This window comes from Rhizophagus irregularis, chromosome 15 (genome assembly GCF_026210795.1).
Source record: "Rhizophagus irregularis chromosome 15, complete sequence".
In the NCBI taxonomy this organism is placed as follows: Eukaryota; Fungi; Glomeromycota; class Glomeromycetes; order Glomerales; family Glomeraceae; genus Rhizophagus; species Rhizophagus irregularis.
Genome location: NC_089443.1, coordinates 2,580,048 through 2,597,119, shown reverse-complemented (window position 1 = coordinate 2,597,119; position 17,072 = coordinate 2,580,048). Strand labels below are relative to the sequence as shown.

The 17,072-nt window shown below is 30.1% G+C and overlaps 2 protein-coding genes across 2 annotated transcripts; both read left to right on the top strand.

Moving 5' to 3' along the window:
• Positions 1–10,493: 10,493 nt before the first annotated feature.
• Positions 10,494–11,274, top strand: OCT59_007284 (uncharacterized protein; the record flags this gene model as incomplete). The annotated part of the gene is made up of 7 exons (XM_066147664.1): positions 10,494–10,507; positions 10,586–10,644; positions 10,716–10,776; positions 10,849–10,905; positions 10,984–11,037; positions 11,115–11,173; positions 11,249–11,274. 7 exons carry the CDS (start codon positions 10,494–10,496, stop codon positions 11,272–11,274), a joined length of 330 nt encoding a protein of 109 aa, XP_065998601.1.
• A 4,964-nt stretch (positions 11,275–16,238) lies between these two features.
• Positions 16,239–16,868, top strand: OCT59_007283 (uncharacterized protein; the record flags this gene model as incomplete). Its single annotated transcript, XM_025324590.2, has 1 exon — positions 16,239–16,868. The coding sequence occupies one exon, from the start codon at positions 16,239–16,241 to the stop codon at positions 16,866–16,868; it is 630 nt and encodes a 209-aa protein (XP_025185309.2).
• Between the last annotated feature and the right edge of the window lie 204 nt (positions 16,869–17,072).

Below are 17,072 nucleotides of genomic sequence, written 5' to 3'. Positions count from 1 at the left end.
TTTATATAAATTCAAAAAAATTAAGTAATACTAAACCACTGAAAAAATGGCCAAATGATCAGTAAGTGAGAAATGTAATCGATTTTTATTTTACTAATTATTAATAATTAATTAATAAAAAAACTAAAGCAATTAATTTGAAAATTTATATATAATAAGAATCTAGTAATTTATAATATAAATTATTATAAAATTTTTAATATTTATATATAAATTTTTAATTATATTAATAATTAATTAATTTAAAAAAAAAATTATAAAATATTATGTAATATTTTTATTTTAAGCAATTTCTATTTGTACACGGGGTATTTGAACCCGGTTCATGTGATTATTGCCATTTTGGCTAATAGCATAAACTTCAAAATTAGTAGATAAATGGATTTTTGCCTGCTCTACAAGTTTACCTAAGACATCAAAGGTGCTTTTGAATGTCAGTTTTGACTTTACCTATGAATAATTAATTTTGCCGATCACTCTTAAAAAATTTAGGAAATGATCAGCAAAGACAGTTTTTCATATATAAGTCAAAAACGGCATTCAAAACCCCCATTGATGCCTTAAGTAAATTTGCAGAGCAGTCAAAAATACATTATATTACATAGAAAAAGTAAAGGGTGTGACATTGGTGTCATTATATTTCACATGACCCGTGTTCAAACACCCCATGTAAACTTTGAAATTTTCTTTATTTTAAATGTAATTTATTTATTATTTATAATAAGATTTTTAAAAGTTTAATATTTATTGTAAATAATTGAAATTCATTTATATTCAATTAAGTATAAATATAATAAACCTAAATTTTATATTTATAATAAATTTTAAACTTTTTATTTTTTTATTTATTATTTAATATTATTTAAATTTTATTAACTAAATTTAAACAAATTAAATTTCATTATTTTCATTTAATTCAATTTCATCAATATCTAATTTATCTATTTTATCATCATATAAATATTCATTATTATCATCTTCAGTATTTTCAATATTTTTCTTATTTAAATTTTTTAACAAAAATTCAAATTCATTCATTTGATTTTCTATATTTAATTTTTCATTAATTATCCATTTTATTATTCCTTTTTTATATCTAATTCTTGTAAAATTTAATTCAATATCCATTTCTGTATTTATTTCTATTTCAATTAATTTTAAAATATTAATATGTTGATATTCCCAAACTTTTACCCTTTCTATTTCTAATTGTAATTCATTTAATTCTTCATTAGGCGGTACAAAGTAGTAAAAATGGTTTTCATAGTCCGGCCAGGTCAGTTTTGCTAAGTCTTAAAAAAAAATTTTTTATATTATTACTATGCCAGGTGAGAATTTTTTAAAAATTGAAAAAAATTTCGCATATAAAATTTTTGAAAAAAAAAATTAAAAGCCGGGTTGCCGGGTTATTGATGAAATTTTTATATTATGAAAACCATAAAATCAAGTTTGTATGGCCTTACATCGATTTAAAGTAAGCATTGAATTAATTCCTTTTCTTATTAAAGGATCAACATTAGGAAGCATTTCTTCATTTAAATATTTCTTCCAAAATTCACTTTCAATATCACAAACAGTCTTCCAATTTTGAATAATTTGAATATCACAATTTGAATATGAAAAAGTTTCAATTATTTCATTATATTTACTTACAGCATTTTGTATATTTCTATCAGTTAAAGCTATTTGTGCTTTAATACGATTATATAATTTTGTTCCTAAAATATTATTTTATTAATTTAATAATTTTTTTTAAAAAAAAATTTATTATTGAATAAAATAATAAAATACCTGTTTTTTTATATATTCTTTCAATTTCTAATTTTCTACGTAAAGCAAGTTCAAATATTTTTCCTCTTTGAATACGCAAATCAAGTTCATAATAATGCTGTTTCATTTTTTCATATTCAGGATTATTAGGAATTAATTGTATTGAATCATCTTGTTGAGATTCATAAGATTCAATAAAATTTACAAGTTCATTAAGTTGTTTAAGCATATTTACTGCCCAAGTTGATGTTTTTCTTATTTTATGATTATTATATTTTTTAATTTCATTCCTAAAATATATAATATTTATTATAAATAATTATTTAAAATATTTATAAAATAAAATAAAATAAATTTAATGAACTTACTCAATTTTTTCTTTTAATATTATTTTTTCAAAAATAATATCAGAAGAAACAGTAGGTAATGGTTGATGTTTTGGATTAATTAAATCATCTTTAATTTTATTCCAAGATAATTTAATGGTATCTAAGGTTGCTTGTCTAAACCTCTTTAAAATCCTACGATTAGTTTCGTCAAAATTTTACTATAGATTTATTATAGTTTCAGCAGAGTTTCGGCAGTTTCGGCATTTATAATAAGTTTTGGCAGTTTCGCCTTTCTCCAAAGTTTCGCCAGTTTTTTAATATAACTTTAATATAGTTTCGGCAGAATTTCGCTTTTTGGCGAAACGCCATCTTGCCTAAACCCCTAGGTTTCGGCAAGCAACCTTAATGGTATCTAAAGAATAATTTTGCAATTCTAATTTTTCTAAATCTTTTTGTGAAATTTCTTTTAATTCTAAAGCATGCTGATATTGTTTAATTAATGTTTGACCTAAAAATCAATTATAATAAAGTTATTAATATATAAAAATATACTGTATACAAATTATAAATAATTACCAATTTTTTGAATTCTGGTTTCTGCAAAATGATCTAATGCTAATGAAAGTATAAATTTACGGTGACTTGGAGTCATAATTCTAGTAGTTTTTGTAAATCTTTCCAAATATGACCAAAGTCTTTCTAACCATTTACCATCAGTAAGACCAAACCCTTCTCTTTTTCTTGGATGATAAATACATTGACAAAAAGCTTCATGAGCATAAGCATGAAATACAGAAACTGCATACCATACATCTTTAGCTTTTAATTGTAAAGATGTTTCATTTAGTTTGTTCTATTAACATTAAAAATATTAATAATAAATTAATTATATATTTATATTAATTATTAATATTATAAATAATTTACCTTTAAATGTTTGGCCATTGTACATCCAATATCATACTAATTTGTGATCCAAATTCATCTAAAATATTATTTAATAAAAATAAAGAATATACTAATCTAATAATAATAATAATAATTTAATAATATAACAATAATTAATAATATAATATTTATTTAAAAATAAATACCTTTCTCCTGTTTTTATATTTAAAAATTTCATTGGAATTCCATGTTTACATGTTGTACCAACAACTCCACTAATATCCAATGCATTTGAAAGTATTTTAGAATTTTTTTCATTTGCTGCCTTAAAAGCTTTCATACATGGATCATTTTCCTAACATATTATTAATTATTTAATATTTAATTTAAATTCAACTTTTTAATATTTATTAATCAAAATTTACCCCAGAACTTTCTTTTTGTAAATATTGTAAATATAATTTTTCAAAATCAAAAAATTTATCATCCATAAAATATTTAGAATAATAATCTTCTTCTGTATTATCATTTCCACCAATTTTTAATCGTCGTAATTGAAAACATCCATCAAAACATACAGTTAATCTATTTAAAGAACCTGAATTACATGAATTTTTCTAAATAAAATAAAGATATAAGATAAGTATATATAATTATTTATATTAAGAATATCAATAAATACTTACTAATGGACATGCAGGACAGAAAACTTCAGGTTTCTTAACCACTTGTTCTGTTAAAAACTTAATTTTTTCTTTTTTAACTAATATATATTGTCTAAAAGTAGACATAAAAGGTTTATAAATATTTTTATGACTACTAAGCTATAAATTTTAATTAAATATCATTAATAATTAAATATTGTTAAAAATATTAAAATTCATAAGATATAATTATTTATACATACTTTATTATCATGAATATGCCTTAAAGCAATACAAAAACTTTCATATGATATTTGTGCTAATAGAAGTAGTTTTTCTGCAAATTCTAATAATTTTATTTTAAATGCAATTAATGGATTTATAGGAGAAGCAGGAAATAATCCTCTGCGTGTTAACACAACTGCCAAATTAGACTGTTCACAATTACACAAATTGAATTGTTTTTTAATTTCATTTAGAAACAAATAAATAAATAAATTAATAAAATTTTTATAAATATTTACAAATAACAATTAACTTACGTTCAAAATAAATACAATCAACTGTAATTATTTTAAATAGTTCATTATTATAACATTTTCCATAAAGACATATATTTTCTTCAACATTACATTGACTTTTCAACTCAATTAACGCGTCTTTAAGTTGAACATGAATTGACTGCCAGGATTTATTCAAACGAGTTTGCTTTTCTCTATAAATACTATCATCACTATCAACAGGTATACTTTCATCAATAAAATCATCATTAACATCATCATAATCACTTTGTTGCAAATTAAATTTGGTAGGATTTGAATTATAAGTTTGTTCAAGAAATATAGGTTGAAGTATTGGAATTTCAGTATTGCGAGTAAATGCTCGTGATTTACTATATTTGACATCACGAGGTTTTTTAGTACGAGGCATTTTGCTAAAAAAGTTTTTGATTCAGTCTCCTAAAAAGAAAGAAAATGTTTAACATACTTAAAAAACAACAAAGAATTTCTTTTCCGTCAGAAAAGTGAAAGAACTTACCAACTAATGTCAATAAAAATTTTGTTAAAGAAAGAATAGGTATATATTAAAAAAACCAGAAATTCTTAGGTTGTTTTATTCTCAGTTTTTTCAACGTTTAATTAAGTGCCGAAGTGTAGATTTTTTTTTCGTTGGTGCCGATTATAATTAATTGCACGTGATTAGCTCAAAATCAAATAAGGGGCAGCTGCCCAAATTTTTAGTATCGATTATGACTCATCAGTGGGGTTTTGGTATGACCTTTCAGCCTTTTATAGGTCATGATCGGCGGGTGAATGAGGTGGTCAGCGCACAAAATCTATTTAAATTTTACCAGATTTTCCAAAAGCTTTTTGATAAATCCGTAAAAATTTTTTAAATCCAGAATTTTTTCAGACATAGTACAGCAAATTTCTGGTAAATTTTATAAATGCCAGAATTTTATTAATATATAATAAAAATGTTAAAATATTAATTCTCATTTTTTTGAGTCAAGCTATTATTAATTCTTTAATACTTAAATCCATATTGTAATAAAGACATAATGAAAATATTTGAGACTTTAGAATATCGATAAATTTATGCCGAATTGCCAATTAAATAAAAAAATTTTTTTTTTATTGGTTCCAGTCATATGTTCTGATGCAAAAAATGAATTTCCAGGATTTTTAGATTTTTTCAGAAAATTTCTGGTATTTTTTCAAAAACTTTTTGTGCGCTGTAAGCCTGTAACCATGAGTATCGAACTTAATGGAATAAATAAATGATATATCGAATAGAAGATTATACAGTAGAAAGTCACATGATGATAAATAATTAGCCGGAAAGGATAAATATTTAGGAGAAGGAATTAGAGCTCTGAATGGGTCAGGTCAGGTCAGGTTAATTGATAAACCTGACCTGGAATTTTTTTTCAGGTCAGGTCAGGTCAGGTTATATCAGGTTGTCTGTTTGACCTGACTTGACCTGAAACCTGAAAAATTTCAGGACTATTTTTATTAAAGTATTGAAAAAAAACAGTACAAAACTTTTTTTTTTTTAATATAATATTATGAAAAAAAACGTTTTTGCAACTAAGGTTGCTTGCCGAAACCTAGGGGTTTAGGCAAGATGGCGTTTCGCCAAAAAGCGAAATTCTGCCGAAACTATATTAAAGTTATATTAAAAAACTGGCGAAACTTTGGAGAAAGGCGAAACTGCCGAAACTTATTATAAATGCCGAAACTGCCGAAACTCTGCCAAAACTATAATAAATCTATAGTAAAATTTTGACGAAACTAATCGTAGGATTTTGAAGAGGTTTAGACAAGCAACCTTATTTGCAACGTTTTTTATTAAAATATTGAAAAAAATATTGCAAAACGTTTTTTTTAATATAACATTATGAAAAAAATGTTTTCGCAACGTTATTATTGAAATATCAAAAAAAAATGTTACGAAACATTTTTTTAATATAATATTATGAAAAAACATTTTCGCAACATTTTTTCTCGAAATATTACGATTCAACATTTTTATATTGATTTTGTATAAAAAAAGTGAGTTGCGGTATTGTGATTCACTTTTTTATATAGATTCTATATAAAAAAAGTGAGTTGCGGTATTGCGATTCACTTTTTTATATAAATTCTATATAAAAAAAGTGAGTTGCGGTATTGCAACTCACTTTTATTATATAAAATCAATATAAAAAAGTGAATCGCAATACTGCAACTCACTTTTATTATATAGTAGAATCAATAGTTTCAGGTCAACAGGTCAATCAGGTCAGGTCAATCTTCATACCTGACCTGAATTTTTTTTAAAAATCTCATACCTGACCTGAATTTCAGGTCAGGTCAGGTCAGGTTACCTGAATTTGGCTGACCTGTTCGGAGCTTTAGAAGGAATGATCTACATGATGTAATTTTTATTAAATGATTAACGATGAACCAATAGATCAATCAGGAGGTCGATCGATGCGGCTTAGCAACCAGTTTATCAAGTTTATCAACAGGAATAATTAGAAGGAGAAACTATAAACCACAAAAGATAGATTATAGAAACAACGTATAAAATGGGACGATAGCGAATTAAAATCGAATTTAATGAAAATACATGAAATATTGAAAAACAAAAGATAATATAAAAGATGATACAAAAGATAATATGAAAGATAATATGAAAAGATGATACAGAAAGACAGCACAGCCACAAAAGATGGATTATTTCTTTATGATATAATATTTGAAAGATTATGTTATTTTAAAGAAAAAATAGCATAGTCACAAAAGATGGATTATTTCTTTACGATATAATATTTGAAAGATTATGTTATTTTAAAGAAAGGATAGTACAGCCACAAAAGATGGGTTATAAATTATTTCTTTACGATGTAATATTTGAAAGATAGAAAAGATAACATATAAAATAGTATATAAAATAGTATATTAAAAATAACATATTAAAAGATAGCATATAAAAGATAGTACAGTCGCCTCAAAAAGTATCGCCCAATTTTTCGTTGTGTAATGATACACCCAATTTAAATTATTTATATCCCTATTTTTTATTATTTTAAATGTTTTCCTCATAATTTTATGACCTGATGAACGCATTGCACAGTTAAAAAAATTATGTCACATTATACTGAATTATCTCCTCTGGAGAAAGGAAAAATATTAGCATATATGGAAAATTTTAACCCTGCACAAATAGCAAGAAAAATGGGGCGTGACCCTACCACAATACGTAGATTTATTGACAAATACAAGAAGACAGGGGTGACTGAAAATTTACTGTGATCAGGGACGGCCCATATTCCATTCTCAATAATAATAGAAAAATGCCTTTATAAATGAAGTTAAGAAGAACAGACGCGAACCTTTACATGAAATTATTAATACATTGGGCTTAAGTTGCAGTCTAATAACTGCTAGACAGACACTATATGATGCTGGAATCCATTCCCATGTTGCAGAAAAAAAACCTTTTGTATCAAAAAAGCATGCATTAGCTCGTGTTAGTTGGTGTGAGAAATATAAAGAAAAGTCGCTGGTAACTTCATGATATAATTATATCATGAAGTTACCGGCGACTTAGATTAGGTTATGAAAGCAACTTCATAATCTATAGGTAACTTCATAGTCTGCCGGTAACTTCATAATCTATAAGTAACTTCATATTCTACCGGTAGCCTTCATAATCTAGGTAACGAATTACTATCTACCGGTAGCTTCATAATTTATAGGTAACTTCATAGTCTGACAGTGATATCATAATCTAATTTCATATTCTGGCAGTAACTTAGGACCCCGGATATCTCCAAAACAGGTCATAAGTCACACTTTCGGCAGATTGGCCCATTTTTCAGGGGCTCAAAAAATCGTTTTTTGTAAATATCTCGGCATTCAGTGGTCCAATTTTGATGAACATTTTTTTAAATTGTAGAGCTAAATGAGGGCTACAAAATAAAAAAAGGTTCATTAAAATTGAATTACTGGATGCTGAGATATTTACAAAAAACGATTTTTTGAGTTTCAGCAAAAAGGGGTATTTTTGGCCAAAAGTCCATTATGACCTTTATATTAGATATCCGGGGTCCTAGTAACTTCATAACCTATTATTCATAATCTGATAGGGCTTTCATAATCTACTTATGGGTAGCTCCTTTGCGTTTTTAATATTGTTTCAACTGTTTCCTGTATAATATGGTGGTAACTTCATAGTCTAATGGTAACTAGTAGTGCTTTATTTTAATGGTGATGTCATGATCTAACGGTGACTGCTTTCTTCTTGCTCCTAATTCGTTTACATAATAAATTCTACATTGTTGGTATTGGCTTTCTATTCTTGTTTGAATGCCTGGTTCTATAATGAGGGTGCTGGCCCTCTATCACCGGTCAAATGATGAGGTATCAGTCAGATTTCATATACCTGATATCTGTACGATATATCATGTATAGTGGTCTGATATGTCAACGATTTGCTATACCGATGTCTCACCTATATCTGAAACAAATAGGTTACATAAAAGTTACATATCGGGTTATTGCATATCATACTCGTATCGTATAAATTTCATAATCATATTGGTTTCTTGATATTTCAATGATATTTATATTATCAAAATACGATGTTTCATTGATTATATCCTGATATATCCCGATATTTTACTGATTTTTATGTGTATTATATATTATTATTTATTAATAAACATCATTTATTTATTTTATTTACTTAAAACTAGATATTTATTATATGCGTTACATTAATATTTTATCTTTCTAAACTATGTTGTTAATGGTTTGGAACATTGTCCCAGTTAGTTCGATTCCAATAAACAACTTCTAATACGTCTCAGATGTCTTTGATATCTCATCACGTCTATGTTTCCCATCCAAAAAACCTACAAAAATAAGAAGGCATTATTAGTTTTGTTTAATAGTACCATTTTCACACCATTTAAAGAACTAACGTACCATGATGTTTCACCCAAAAATTGTTCAAAAGCCTAAAAAATATAATAAATAATGGTGTTAGTACTACAATTAACGCCATCACATAATTATCCAAAGAAATTTACTGACCACGTCCAAGAATCATCCAGAAATCTAAAAAAAATAGAAAAAAAAGCGGTAACATTATTAAATAATATGTCATTAACACCATACAAAGAACCTACCATGAAGAATATAATGTTGTTTAGATCATCTGGGAGCCTAAAAAAATAAAAAAGGTGGCAGTAATATAGTTTAACAGTGTCGCCATTAACATCCATACGAATTGTCTAAGATAGTGCTCCGAAAAAAATCTGATCTGATCAGATCAGATAAATTTAATCTGCAGTTCAGATTCGGATCAAAAAAAATTTGATCTGAACAAATCAGATTAGCTTCAGATCAAATCAGATCAAATCAGATCAGATTCAGATTGAATCTGACAGATTTGATTCAGATTTCAGATTTGATTTTACTAATAATTTCAGCCGAATTCATAATGCCGGCTGGAATTAATTCCTAATTTTTAACTCCAGCCAAAACGGATATGTCGATCATTTCCTTTTTTGGTGATAGCCGTTCCACAAAAAAATCGATTTTTATAGGAACCAAGTTGGCATTTTGTGTAACCTAAATTTCCTTTTTAGGAAATTCAATAATTCCTGCCAGAGTTAAGTGCATAATTCTGGCCGAATTACATATTTACAAATTATAGCTTTAGAATTTATAATATATTTATTCAGATTCAAATCAGATTCAAATCAGATCAGATCAGATCCAGATCAGATCAGATTTAATCAGTTTTGAATCAAATCAGATCAGATTTGAATCTAATTAAATCTGATCTGATTCAGATTAAATTTAAACTGATCTGATTCAGATCAGATCAGATCAGATCAGATTTAATTAATTTCAGATCAGATTGAATCTAAGTAAAATCTGATCTGATCTGATCTGTTAGAAGCACTCCGAAAAAAATCCGATCTGATCTGGATCCGCAGATTTGATCTGAGTCAGATCCGGTTCGGTTTTCAAAATTCTGATCCGTAGATCAGATCAGATTTAAAAAAAATCTGATTTGATTAATTTTGGATCGGATCAGATCATAACACAAGAAAATCTGATCCGATCTGAATAGATTTGGATCAGATTTTTTTTTAAATAAAAAAAAAATTTTTTTTTTTTTAAAAACTTTTCCTGGACGAACGGACGAAACCGGACGACCAAGATTTAAAAGAACGAACTAGGTAAGTTCATTTCTTTTTTTTGTTTTTTTTTTACTTGAGGGAACGTAATTAACGGTTCCTTAACTTTAGTAGGAAGCCTGGACAAACGAAGCCTAACGATACGACCAGGATTTAAAAAAAATGAACGAACTATGGTAAGTTCGTTCCTTTTTTTTATTTTTTATTTTTTATTTAAGGGAACGTAATTAACGTTCTCTTTCTTTTTTTTTTAGGAAACCTGGATGTGAGACGAAGGAACGACCAGAAAATTTAAGAGAACGAACTATGGTAAGTTCGTTTCTTTTATTTTATTTTATTTTTTTCTTAAGGGAACGTAATTAACGTTCCCTTAATTTTTTTTAGGAAACCTGGACGTGAGACGAAGGGTGAACGAACCAGGATTTAAAAGAACGAACTATGGTAAGTTCGTTTCTTTTATTTTATTTTATTTTTTTACTTAAGGGAACGTAATTAACGTTCCCTTTCTTTTTTTTAGGAAACCTGGACGTGAGACGAAGGAACAACCAGGATTTAAGAGAACGAACTATGGTAAGTTCGTTTTTTTTTTTGTTTTTTTTTTTATTTTTACTTAAGGGAACGTACTAATTAACGTTCCCTTTCTTTTTTTTAGAAAACCTGGACGTGAGACGAAGCTGAACGACCAGGATTCAAAAAACGAACTATGGTAAGTTCGTTTCTTTTTTTTATTTTTTTTTATTTTTACTTAAGGAAACGTAATTAACGTTCCCTTTCTTTTTTTAGGAAACCTGGACGTGAGACGAAGCTGAACGACCAGGATTCAAAAAAAAGAACGAACTATGGTAAGTTCGTTTCTTTTTTTTATTTTTTTTTATTTTACTTAAGGGAACGTAATTAACGTTCCCTTTCTTTTTTAGGAAACCTGGACGTAAGACGAAGCTGAACAACCAGGATTCAAAAAAAAGAACGAACTATGGTAAGTTCGTTTGTTTTTTTGTTTGTTTTTTTTTGTTTTTACTTAAGGGAACGTAATTAACATTCCCTTTCTTTTTTTTTTTAGAAACCTGGACGTGAGACGAAGCTGAACAACCAGGATTCAAAAAAAAGAACGAACTATGGTAAGTTCGTTTCTTTTTTTTATTTTTTTTTATTTTTACTTAAGGGAACGTAATTAACGTTCCCTTTCTTTTTTTTTAGAAACCTGGACGTGAGACGAAGCTGAACGACCAGGATTCAAAAAAAGAACGAACTATGGTAAGTTCGTTTCTTTTTTTTGTTTTTTTTCTTTTTACTTGAGGAACGTAATTAACGTTCCCTTCCTTTTTTTAGGACAAGGACCAGATCTGAACCAAATTCGGATCAGATTCAAATCGGATTCAAATGGATCCAAACCAGATTCGGATCAAATTGAACCAGATCTGATCAGATTCGAATCAGATCAGATCTATTAAAATAAAAATCAGATCGGATCAGATTTAAGCTGAATCTGGTCTGAACCGATCTGTTAGGAGCACTATCATGGCATATCAGGTTTATGATATCTGACCGATATGTCATAATAGCTTATGACCCGATATGCCATCATTCGACCAGTGTATGCTAGTTTGGATACTAGTTCTTTATTAAGAATTCACGCCTATTTGGTTGCCTTTTAAAATACTGAAATGGTGTAAAAAAGAAGCGACAGGTGGCGCAGTAGATCTGCGATTAATTTTGGCTGATATTATGCCATAATTCTGGCTGATCTTTAGAGCACATGATTTAAAGATCCAGCTTGGCGACATGATAGTGTCATGGTAGTATCATGGAACTATCGTGGAACTGGTAGGGAACTATCATAGAACTGTCATGAAACTGGCAAGGAGCTAGTGTAGTTCTATTAATTTACCAGTTTCAGACCAGCTTGGATGCCAGCTTGAATGCCGAGTTATTTACGTCAAAAGATCTGGCTGAAATTGTGGAATAGTGCTGGCCAAAATTAAACGAAACTTTACTGCGCCTTGAGTTCCAGGCACTTTCCCGGGACCATGACCGAGTTATTTGACTACTGGGATGTGCCAGCCGATTTTTAGGCACACGATTTGCCTGCGTCCATAAAGGAGAACAAGAGCTAGTGCTTTGATCCGTGACCACTTCCTTCCCGCTTCTTCATAACTATTCGCGGATTGCTCAGGAAGGAATGGATCGGTTTCCATCCGGATCGAAGCACTAACAAGAGCGATATGCATTTCTGTGATCGGTCCTTATGAAATTCTTGGGTATATTTTGGATATGCTCTTGAGTATACATCTAAAAAGGATAAGTCTTACACAGAGGCTATATCATACCCGGGATATATCTAGGAAGATGAAGGCTTCTGCCATTTTTATATAATATAATTCTGCAAAAGCCTTTATATCATATCTGGATGCATATCTAGGAAGGATAAGTCTTACGCGAAGGCTATACCATACCCGAGTACATATCTAGAAAAGTGTAGCCTTCTTCCAATTTTTTATATAATAATTCCGCAGAAGGCTTCACTTTTTAGGGTAATACCCGACCACATATCTAGAAAAATTAGGTCTGAAGAAGTCTTCATATCATAAAATAAGTCTTCTGCCAATATTTTGCACACTTGCCTACCCTAGATATCATATCATACCCGGGTACATATCTAGGAAGGATAAGTCTTCTGCCATTATTTTGCACACTTGCTTACCCTAGATATCATATTATACCTGGGTACATATTCCTAAGCACTTCCGAAGTTACCTCATACCCGGACACATATCTAGGAAGATGAAGCCTTCTGCCATTTTTATATAATATAATTCTGCAGAAGGCTTCATTTTTTCAGATACATCTGAGTGCCTTTCTTTTACGTCTTGCTTAATAAGTTCGCTATCGCCTCTTTTTTCGAAGGACGAAAAAATTAATTAAACATTTCGGAAATATATTGGAGTATATAAAGTTTTACTTACTGATGACATGCATACCTCAACTATTTCTGACCAAACTGTTCGAGGAACTCTCGCCCGCTACGACGGCGCCAGCCCCGGTAAATACTTAAGTGACTCAGATAGCTATAATGATAATGATAATGATTCTGATTGCAGATCAGATGATTATAATAACTACGAGTCTAATTATGAGTCCGATAATGAAGAAGCTTCCTGCACTTCAACCAGCACTACCGAAGCTGTGAAAGAACGAAAGGTTAATGTGACATATACTTTGAGGCAAGAAAATTTTAATGATAAATTTTCCCCTAAGGATTTGCTAAATGCCATTCAGGGAATTCTCTCATCACCACCTAGAGATATGTCGAATGACAAAGGATCATTGGATTGCCTCCCAATCTATTCATTCTTATTTCTGAATGAAAAAGGCTCTAGCTTGTATAATGCCTATGACCGAAGTGAGATGGAAGATAAATTAGTTATCAAAATCGACCAAGATGGTGATCATGTCCCCAAATTTTCTGTTGCCGATAACATTTCTGAAGTATATGGCTTACCTGGGATTCATGAATGTATTAATGGTCAGAAACCTTTAAGAGCCGTGATTAACATAGATGCTTCGCAAAAAGATATGGAAACAACTGGTGTTAAGGCGCAAGAAGTATTCTTTTGAATCTGCCTATCTTTCATAAGAGCCTTGTATCGAATTCTTAATTGTGGCTGGGAGGAATATTCTCAATGGATTAGTAATCGCTACATCATCGGATCTTAGCAAGTGTAGCTATCATATTTTATATGCTCCAGCTCTTCTTATTGATCATTGCGAACTCAAGGCATTTACTGAATTAGTATATACCATAACCGGTGAAAAATTCGGCAAATATATTGATAGAATATTGCCTGGTCAAAATTTTAACCTCCGCCTAATTGGTTCGGCAAAAAAAGGTCGTGTAAAGCGTATTCTTCAATTCTCTCTAGATAATGGCTGGAATGAACTTGATCACGCTAGGGTTCAACCACCTACTAGTTTAGGACTTGAAGTAAGACCTCGTATGCTTAGCACAGAAAAAAATAATAATCCGCTAAGAATATCCGTGGGTTTGAATATATTGCAAAAATTTGCAGAACTAGTTTTACAAAAGCATTCTAGCTATCTTAGGGATTGGATTATCGAAGAAAAGGACTTAGAAAACTTCGTATATTTTAACCGAAAAGCTCCACTAGGATGTCCACTCTGCAAACGTATACATGACAAGGATCAGCGGTGATTCAGCCGTGTATGCGTTAGTAGTGGAAGGTTCATCGTAAAATGCTTTCGGCAAAATAGTGATGAGCGAGAGGTAGTTTTTAAATGTGACCCATCTATTGCAGAAAAAATTCAGCAAGAAAATAAAAAATCTCTGCAACCCTCTCACAAAGTCAAGGTTCCGGGCTTCCCTAAAGCCTTCGTAAATTTCCCATCTTGGGCCAAGTATAATGAGTCCCTTTCAGCAACAGAAACATATGAGGAGAGATATGTAAGACCATTACCAAATGAAGGCGATATCTATGTAGGTTCGCCTTGGGAGATGGAAAAAACATATGTTCTAGAGCATCTTACTATATCTGATGATGTGAATTTGCTAGTATTATCCACGCGTCACTCTTACTCGAATGCTGTTACTACCAGACTTAATCTTAAGTCATATTGCGATATTGATGGTAATATAAATCTACCCGATCACAAAGGGTAGTATGTCAGATAGAGAGCTTACACCGTATTACTAATAAATGCGAATGCAGTAAAAAATGTAAATGCCCTCTGAGCCAATATAATTTATGGCTTGATGAAATAGTATCAATAATTGCTCAAGCATAAAGTCGTTTGGCGGGACAATCAATAGAAAAATTGTATAAATTAATCCAAAAGGCTAGGCGCATTATTGTTATGGATAATGACCTAACGGACCTCAACATTGAATGGATTAAGGCCCTTCGTAAGAATATATCTTTTCTATTATTCATAATACTTACCAGCTTCAGAAAGGTAAGACATTCCGCTTGGCTCCTAATAAAGAAACTGTGTTAGCCGAACTTTGGGATTGGGCTAGGCAAATATCTTCACTACCTTTTGAGAATCGGAAAAGTGCTTCACTTATCTGCCATCTTAGAAAAGATGTACAAGGGATTGTTTGTACCCTTAAGACCGATTTTCCAGAATTGCGAATCAAGGAATATCATGGTAAATCTGATCCAGTAGAAAAGGCTCAAGATTTTAGCAATGTAGAAGAATCATGGATCGATGTAGACTTGTTGCATATACTAGCACTCTAAAAATAGGGGTATCTTGCATTAATCCTAAGTTTGAACGGGCATTCTGTCTGTTTAATAGCTACACTAGAAACAACAGCCAGAACGAATCAGATGCTATTCGCATGCGATGTATTAAGGATTATGTATGTCATATCGAGCAAAGATCGTCTAATATTCCCATTACAGAGAAAGGGTTATTCCAATGGTTGGTGAATGCCAAACGAGAATGTCTTTCCCGAGAATTTCAGAATAGAGGAATATTTCCTGATATAGACTCTATCATCCGGAATAAGGATGTACCAACTATTCGATTATGGGTAGCATATATGTTAGAAAAATTTCGTTCCTGGTGCTTATTTGGTTGGAGAATGGTTGATTTTCTTAGAGAGGCAGGTATGATAATTTTCATCATAGAATCTGACCCTAAATCTAATGAAAATTCATTGTCGCAGATAGTAAAAGCAAAATGTTCTGTTGTTAAAACGGAGGAGATATCAGATATAACTAATGCTAATATTCTTGATCGTGAAACTGCTGAATTTCTAGAGAATAAGCCAAGAAAGACTTTAGGAGAAATGCGTTCTTTTAGTAAAACGCCAATATTGTGGATTGTTATGGAATTCGCTGAATCGTTGACCGAAGTTTAAATGCGAAATATGGGAATTTCAATCATATGAAATGGTTTAGAGCTTATAGGCAATTACGAGATGCTGGCACTGGTAATGAAACGGCTGTTGAGGCTATCACTCGCAAAGATTACAGAGAAGATAGGCTTACAACTATAACCTGGGCTGAGAAGCATCGGATTTGCTTAGAATTGTTAAAAACTTGTATACCAGCTAAAGATATCGATGATAGATCAAGATATAAAGCTGATGATGTTAAAACATGCCTGAATTCTCCTGGGTCAGTATCGTATCTCCAGAATTTAGTACCAAAAATGGCTCGGGTTTTTGATAATTCAGATACATCGCGCAGAGCTAAAAAATCGGGATTAAAAATGAAACAGGCAAAACTTGGTTTACTGAACTCAGCACTACATGTAACTTATGGGTTGAAATTTAAGGCTATAGATAAGAATCGTAGACATTATCACCTAGTAGGTTCATTTGATAGTAAAGACGCTCCTAGATTTCCTTTATATCAAACGGGTGAAGAAATTTATTGGGAAAATGGGGAAGATACTCGATATGGATATAGTAAACTCCCGCCCGATGAATTAATAGATAATTTTACTAGTTCTAGCAAAGTGGATAATGCGCAAATTACAGAAGATATTCAGGACTTATTTGATATTTGCTAATACTATTCGATTATGAATCAGGTAGGTGAAGCCTTCTGCCATTTTTATATAATATAATTCTGCAGAAGGCTTCATCTATCGGCATACATTAATAAAAAATGCCTCTACTCTTGCGCCACTCCAATAATAATCAACCAATGAATGGAATAATATATTTTTTCTCACTCCTCAGTAGATAATTCAGAGACCTTTCCGGATTGAAGA